General features: G+C 45.0%; 1 protein-coding gene across 1 annotated transcript; it reads right to left on the bottom strand.

Annotated features, from left to right (window-relative positions):
- Nucleotides 1-63: 63 nt before the first annotated feature.
- Nucleotides 64-7,847, bottom strand: smarca5 (SWI/SNF related, matrix associated, actin dependent regulator of chromatin, subfamily a, member 5). Its single transcript, XM_037471173.2, has 24 exons — nucleotides 7,594-7,847; nucleotides 6,318-6,431; nucleotides 6,062-6,228; nucleotides 5,875-5,975; nucleotides 5,673-5,773; nucleotides 5,388-5,567; nucleotides 4,848-5,003; nucleotides 4,625-4,756; nucleotides 4,423-4,491; nucleotides 4,208-4,317; nucleotides 3,867-4,093; nucleotides 3,314-3,435; nucleotides 3,054-3,206; nucleotides 2,783-2,915; nucleotides 2,527-2,675; nucleotides 2,322-2,444; nucleotides 2,120-2,227; nucleotides 1,867-1,980; nucleotides 1,638-1,760; nucleotides 1,390-1,522; nucleotides 1,179-1,297; nucleotides 861-1,073; nucleotides 669-779; nucleotides 64-542 (listed from the first exon to the last, which is right to left on the bottom strand). Exons 1-24 carry the CDS (start codon nucleotides 7,663-7,665, stop codon nucleotides 477-479), a joined length of 3,096 nt encoding a protein of 1,031 aa, XP_037327070.1. The 5' UTR covers nucleotides 7,666-7,847; the 3' UTR covers nucleotides 64-476.
- Nucleotides 7,848-7,880: the final 33 nt, after the last annotated feature.

The following is a 7,880-nucleotide window of genomic DNA, read 5'->3' as shown; positions in this document are numbered from 1 at the left end:
GGTGACCTCTGCCAAATACAAACTTTTTTTAAATTCAGAGCCTTATTTATCAGAGGAAAATAATTCGTTAAAAAAAACGAGGAGTTTATTTTTTATGTTCAAAAAGACATTTTCTACTTCACATAGGAAGTTAAAAGAAACAAAGGTTTTCTTAAAAATCAAAAGGGTGCATATTGCCTCAAACAATGGAATGTGGTACAAACAGGCATAAATACTTTTTTTTTCCTCAATTAAGTACTTGTAAAAAGGGACTAGCAAACCAAAAACTAAACCGGCACAACTGCAGTGTTTAGGCAAGTGACAATGCAGGCTTGTTCTTTCTAAAATCCTAACACAACGAGGTCAGTCCATCGGGGGGCGTCACGCGGTATATTCTCACAGCCCGGCAAACGAACACAGACACTAGGACTAATGACACCGGAGCCGGCGGTCGCCCTCGAACTCTGACACCGTCCACAGTGGATTTAAGCTCAGCTTCACAACTTGAGCTTTTTCCTGCGGCCACGACCGTCCGGGGTTCCTTCCGACTTCCGTTTCTGGGCCTGTACAGGAGGAGAACAATCAATGCCATCCAGAGTTAAAAGGGCACGGAAACAAAACTTAAATGCATTCTGCTCAACATTTTCAAACTTTGCTTCCTTTAATGTGCAACGGATTTCAAAACTTACTGAAGCAGTCTTCGGGCCACGTTTCTTCTTCTCGGCCTTCTCCCTCTCCTCCAGCTCCATGTTCTCTCGCTCGATCAGGGTTATCAGGGTGTTGCATCGCCTCTGTAGCTCCTGAACACCAAAACATACGTTTTAAGCATCATCTTTAAAAAACATAAATGAACAACAAAGCAGAGTGAAGCCAACAATTACCATGGCAGTCCTGGATTTGAGGAACCAGTCGAAGCGGAACTGAGGCGAGTTGCGGATGCACTGACGCAGCTCGTCGTACACGCTCTCCTTGTCGAAGCCCAGCTTGTGTAACATGCAGATAAGGAAGCGGTCCTCCTCCTCTGTGTAGTTCTTCCCTTTGTTGGTGCCGTAGGAGATGCGGAGCTGATGGAAGGGAGCCTTGTAGCGTCCGATCTGGGCAAGGAGATTGGAGGGGAAAACAGTGAGCGGCGGAAAATGAAAAAAAAAACAGGAATGGGAGATAATAGGGCGAAGAAACATCTTAAGTCTAAGAGCTACCTTGGAGTCCAGCGCTTTCTTGATGCTAATCCGTCTCTGGATCCGGGCCTCTCCTCTCTCTATCTGGGCCATGATCTTCTCGATATCCTGCAGCTCATTGCAGCGCTCCCAGAAGACAGCTGAAAGAACAAACAAACACAAATTTACTACCTCTGCAAATAAAAAAATTGCAGTTGAAATACATGATGGATGAAAACAAAATTGTCATTACCAGAATATTCCATGACTTCCTCTGGCGTTTTACCCTCAACCTCTCTGGCAATGTTCTCAATATCATCTCTGCCCCACTTCTCGTTGGCTTTGATGAACTGGTTGAAGTCTCGTTTGTTCCAAATAGTAAATCCCTGCAATGAAGGTATAGTTGATCAAAATACGCACACTAGATCCAGACACAAAACATTAAGACATTCGTCATATTAAAGCATAAAGATTATAGCGTTTGAGGAGAATATTCAGTACCTGCTGCAGCAGGTTCTCTTTCTCCTCCAGTTCCTCTTCTGTGAGAGCCTCGGCCTCGTCGATCTTTGTCTGCTCTTCTTTCTGGAGCTGGGCCGAATTTGGCACGTCTGGATTACGTGGGACCTAAAGAGACACGGCCACACACCATGGACACGTCATTAGAGACAATTCTACTCAATCCCAATGGGAACAAATAATCTAATTGTCGTCAGAAAACCCATCTCTGTACCTTGTACCCTATCGTTTTCCTGTAAAAGAGAATTTCCTTTTCCAGAAGCTCGAAAAGACGTGGAGGAAAGAACTGGAAGTCCTGGACATTTGGCTGCTTGGGGGGCCGAGGAGCCTGGGAAAATGGAGCCAAAACAAACAAATGTTACGCCTCAACCAGGATAACATGCCATCCCTACGAAGGGTTTGATTCCACATTTTGTTGCATCAAGGCCTTGTATCTGAAGCTTGTTTCTAGAGGCATTCGTCCCGACCTTTGGAGCTTTGGGCTCACTGACTCGCAGAGCCTCTCTGAAGTAGGCGTCCACGGCGTAATTAGCTTTCCTTTCTCTCTTGGGTGGCTCGATCCAGTTGGTGATGACCTGAAGGAAGAAGCAAGAGGAAGCAACGGTAAAGACTCCAAAATACCATGTTGTTGGCAACAAAGACGAACTACTGTTGTTAAGTGTTTTTTACCTTTTTCTTCTCTCTATAATCTTCCCCTTCAAATTTGTACACACTGCTGTTCTCTGTGTCCATGGTGAAGTTTCTCAGAGTGCTCTCCCCCAGAGAAGACAGCTTCTCCTTCATTTCCATAGTCTAGAAAAGGGAAAAATCAAAGTGCTTATTTTATGGCAAGTTCAAATCTACCAAGCTTTTCCTCCACTGAGTTCAGACTCACCTTCCTTTCACCTCTCTCCAGGATTGCGTCGATGTCATCATCTGTGATCTCACTCTCTTTGGAAGCAAACACATGCGTGGCCCCGTGGCGGATGATGGACAGCATCTCATCCTTACCCAGCTTGTTTGCGCTTGGGTCAACCAGTCTTCCTGTTAAACAAAAAGGAATAAAATCTCTAATCTCCCATTGGTATGGTCTGTGTTGAGAGTTTCTCAGAGAATCCGCCTGAACAAACAAGACGGGAAACGGGAGTTACCTTGCTGGATGACGATGGAGTCCAGGCGCAGCTTCATCTCAGCCCTCTCCACAATCCTCTCCTCCACCGTGTTTTCAGTGATGAAGCGGAAGACGCGCACCTGCTTCTGCTGACCGATCCTGTGCGCTCGGTCCTGAAATTACAAACATAAAAGTGGTCATGTCTCCTGCATCTGAAAGCAAAGATTTACAGCATCCACAATTATTATAAAAAAGGTAACCGGGTTCCTGTAACTCGTTACTGAACAAGGAATGTGCCGTTCAGTACTAACCATGGCCTGAAGGTCCACTTGGGGGTTCCAGTCGGAGTCGTACAGGATGACCACGTCTGCTGTAGCCAGGTTAATACCCAGTCCTCCAGCTCTGGTGCTCAACATGAAGATAAACTTGGTACTGTTGGGCTCATTGTATGCATTGATAGAGATCTGAAAACACACCAAGAGGCATGATGATAATCACATGGATTGGATTCAAACGCATCTTATATGACATCACATAAGACAGATTCCTATGGAAGAGCCAAACACCACACCTGTCTCTCGTCGTGCGGCGTCTGGCCATCCAGGCGGCAGTAGTTGTAGTTCCTCCACATGCAGTAGTCCTCCAAGATGTCCAGCACTCTGGTCATCTGACTGAAGATGAGCACTCGAGAACCTGCAGAGGAAAGACGCTACAGTAAGTCACCGTAGAAAAAAAAAGCTGTCTTTTCATAAAATTTGAGATAACCCATTATGAGAATGGGCCATATATACCAACGGTGTGATTCCTCCGTGCCGTCTGTCCTAAGCTATGTACAAGACACTTGTAGTGTAGGATAGTGGTTGAAAGTAATTACATGATTATTCTATTTCACAATAAAAGCAAATGCTTGAAAATAAATATTTTACATAATAAATATCTGATATATACTGAACTGAACTCCAACTTGCATGGGAGGATTTTATAGTATTACCACTTCCATCACTTATTAACAGATGACAAAGGTGTCGTTCTGTTGCATCTTAACATTCTAGGTTCTGTAGTAGAAATAATCTAAGATGATAACAGCTAATTGTCCTGAGGTGACAGCCTGGCCATCTACGCACCCTGCTTCCTCATCTTGGGTAGCAGCTTGTCCAGCACCACCATCTTGCCACTGTTCACCACCAGGTGAAGGTCCGTTGTGTATGGAGGACCGGGCTCGGCTCCGTCGAAAAGGTACGGGTGGTTGCAGCACTTCCGCAGCTGCATGAGAACGTTCAGTAGACGCATCTTGTCCATCTTACCCGCCGAGTTCAGAATGTCTATGTCCTTCATCAGGATCTTTGTGTACCTGGGGGTCAGAGACGCGACATAATATTACATGACAGAGTGAAACAATTTAATATGAGTATCCAGTTCAAGCAGGGAAGAACAAAAGAAGGTTGAATAAAAGAGGGACTCTTACCACTCTCTCTGCATCTTACTCAGGCCCACATACATCTTGATCTCTTTTTTCGGCAGCAGAGTCTTCTCGACGTCAGCTTTTATACGACGAAGCAAGAAAGGACGCAGCACCTATGAAAAAAAAAGGTGAATCAAAAGGAGCCCAGATAAGAGGAAACATCTTAAACTTCACAGAGATTAGTTGGAAGTTGACACGAGGGAGAATGCAATACTTACAGTGTGAAGACGCTCGACCAACTTGGTGTCACCCAAGCAGTTGTTTGTGTCAAACCAGGAATCAAAGTCCTTTGGGGGGGGAATAAATCAATTAGAAACAGAATACAACCGAATAAGTCCAACTTAGGGATCCAGATCGAATGAGCAGTCATCATCTCATGAAAGTCACATTAGATCTTATTCACTTCTGGGTGATTGTTACCTCAGCGGAGTTAAAGACATCAGGTAGCAGGAAGTTCAGCAGGGCCCACAGCTCGTGAAGGTTGTTTTGAAGGGGGGTTCCAGTCAGCAACAAACGATTGGTGGTCTTAAATTCTCGCACAATCTCTGACAGCTAGAAAATAAAAGGGTTGCTTCATTAGGAAATATTCTAAAGAGGGCTCTGACATATGTAAATGTTCAGATTGTTTCAGGGGCTGCCTGACCTTTGATTTCTCATTCTTGATTCTGTGAGCTTCGTCAATGACCAGGTACCGCCAGTTGAACTTCTTGAACACGGCCTTCTCTATGATCAGTACCTCGTAGGATGTGACACACACGTCCCATTCTCCAGGCAGCAGCACATCTCTGATCATGGCATTCTGAAATTGATTCAAAATCATTCAGCCTTTAATGATATAGTACATTTGATTTCCTTTACTGAAGCTAAAGCTGGCTGTGGACCTCAGTGACAGACTGATGAATGTTTAATAATATAAATCAATTATATCCCATCAGGTAGACAAATGAAATATGTTTAATTGTCTATGAATATTGTAGAGAATTAAGTTGGTGTTATTTAATTTAACTGCAAAATTATCTCCACAAAAATAATTACCACTAGGGATGCAATGCTTTAATGTTGTGCCAAACCACATTCATATTTCACAACGAGCACATTGCAGAATAAAATACAAAATCACGGTATAAGTATTTCCAGCTAGATTGAGCTTTTCAGACATTGATAATATTCTGACTCAGCCTACCCTCTCTTCTCTGTCTCCGATCAGGCAGACTGCACGGAGTGAAGGCACCCATCTCTTAAACTCATTCATCCAGTTGTAGAGGGTGGACTTGGGCACCAGCACCATGTGGGGACCAGGGATGTTCCTGTAGTGCTTCATATAACCCAGCAGAGAAATGGTCTGCAGAGTCTTCCCCAAACCCTAAGAAGCAGCAGAGTGTGCAAGTTAAACATATATATATATATATATTCATCACTCCATGTGAAGTGTAGAGGTGAACAGTTGTGCCTGTGAGAAAGTACTGACCATCTCATCAGCAAGGATGCCGTTGATGCCATTCTCATACAACGAGATGAGCCAGTTCAATCCACGGACCTGATAGTCTCTCATTTTTCCAGATTTGACATCTAAATGAGACAATAAAACGCGTTATCAACACATCTATATAGAATATACATTTGCAACGCTTCTTACTTTAAACCAAATATGAGTTCAGGCATTGGCTTACAGGATGGAGAGTTATCGAAACGAGTGCAAACATTAGTGGTCTTGGTGCTCTCGCTCAGAAGCTCTTCATCCTCCTCTTGTTCTGTGCGGCGATGTCGGTTGCTGCACAGAAATGAAGCGATGATTCATGAATCGCAATGGGAGGGACCTTCCTCAGATGAAACAAATACGTGCGCATGTGTACTCACTCTCCGACAGACAGCAGGTTCTGCTTCTCATCGTTCTTAACGCGAGGACGTCCCGGCTTCATCTTCAAAGGGGAGGTGGGGGTCTTCTGTGCCGCCGGTTGGATGAAATGAGCAAACAGCTCTGTTTGCTTCAACAGGTACTCAAATCTGTTGGTCCGGTCTGTAAGCTGGATACACAGAAAGACGTTCTTGTTAACATATCCAACAAGCCGGGTGGTGAGCCGGGTAGTGAACGCTATAGTAAAAGGTTCCATACCACTTTCTCCTCATAACCTGGAGCAAAATCTTTAGTGGATGATGAAGCATCTTGTCCATCGGCCCCTGCTTCCGAAGAGGACTCCTTTCCAGCATCTGAAGAATCAGACTTCTCCTGAGCAGGAAAAAGGTAAACACAAACATTCTTGTTTACCGGAAATGCTCCAAACAACAACAACAGACAGAAACAGATGAGATGAACTGTAAACCACTCCTTCCCCTGTGGTCTGTGAAGGAGCACTACCCCAAGCCTTGGGTTCTTGCTGCTTTTGCCATTGCGGAGATGGTCAGACCACGGATTGAGGGTCTCGCACAAAGTGCTCAACCTCCTGAAATGTGTGGCCTTTGAATGAGGCACATTTAGGTTCACTTTGCTGCTTTCGGTGCTGCGAAAAACGCTATTTGCCCTGACGAGACCCTTTCACACATCAAACTTTGATTTGCGTCAAGTGTAACTTTTGTATATAATGTGTTATGGTTCCTTATTTGTCCAAAAGTTTCTCCCAATAGATATTGCATTTACTGTTCACGCTAAATATAGGGTTTATCTCCCATGACTCACTATTTTATAGTGTATTTAAGTATGATAGGTGCCCATAATGTACGGTACAACTCAACCTATTTAAACAATGCCTCAGTTCCTGTACTCTGATTGCTGTGAGACGCAGGTTACCTGGGCAAGATTAACTATTAACATCAGGCTTCCATCAACACAAAGTGCAGCGGAAGGCAACGTTACGGCATCCCGCGGTTGTAACTGTCCTACTGAAAACAAAGACGCGGTCCGGCCAGCTGAGCGGGAGGCTGCTCGTTCTTTTTTCTTTAAAAAAGATGATCCTAAGATATCTACTTAAAAAGCAGCTCGCGGTGTGTATCTGAACTGGGAGTACATTTTTTTGTTTAAATGACTCGCTGAGGGCTCGTAATGTCACGATCGACGGGTTGCTAGCGGGGCTGTGCTAGTAGCGAGAGCGTTTTAGTGAACAGGGCTGGCCTTGTTGCTGCCGTGACGTTAGCTTCACGTCCCGAGTGAATGGGACCGAGCTGTTGTTGTCGTGAGCTAACCGCAGCGGCGCGGCGGCTAGTTAGCGTTAGCTCACACAGTCCGCAGCACGGTTGACTAACAAGGCAAAGCTATAAACAGGCTTATTTGAGGAACAAACGGGGGTGAAAAACACCAGTTGGCTTCAAAGTGGTGGGGCCTTGTCTGCGAAAGATTTACGCTGCGCTGAGAGTAGACAATAACGTGATCGTTACCCATTTTAAAACCATCTTACCTCGGCTCCTGCGGCTTCTTCAACTTCAGGCTGCTCTTCCCGCTGCTCGACGCAGCTTAGGATTTCAGACATGTTGGTCTAATTTCCACTTCGATTAGGAAGTATCCTGTTGTGTGGCTAAAACGAGACGTTGGCAATTCCCCGAACTTTCTCGCAGCTAGAGAGAACTATTCTGTTGTTTATATGAAAGACGCACCGGTTGGTCGCAGCGCCAGCACGTTCCCGCTAGCAAGATTTTAGTCGGGCACCCGCGTTCACACGGCGCTCACTGCTTCCGCGCTATCGCG

This window comes from Pungitius pungitius, chromosome 9 (genome assembly GCF_949316345.1).
Source record: "Pungitius pungitius chromosome 9, fPunPun2.1, whole genome shotgun sequence".
In the NCBI taxonomy this organism is placed as follows: domain Eukaryota; kingdom Metazoa; phylum Chordata; class Actinopteri; order Perciformes; family Gasterosteidae; genus Pungitius; species Pungitius pungitius.
Note: the sequence above shows the minus strand (reverse complement) of the source record. Positions and strands in the feature narration are given on the sequence as shown.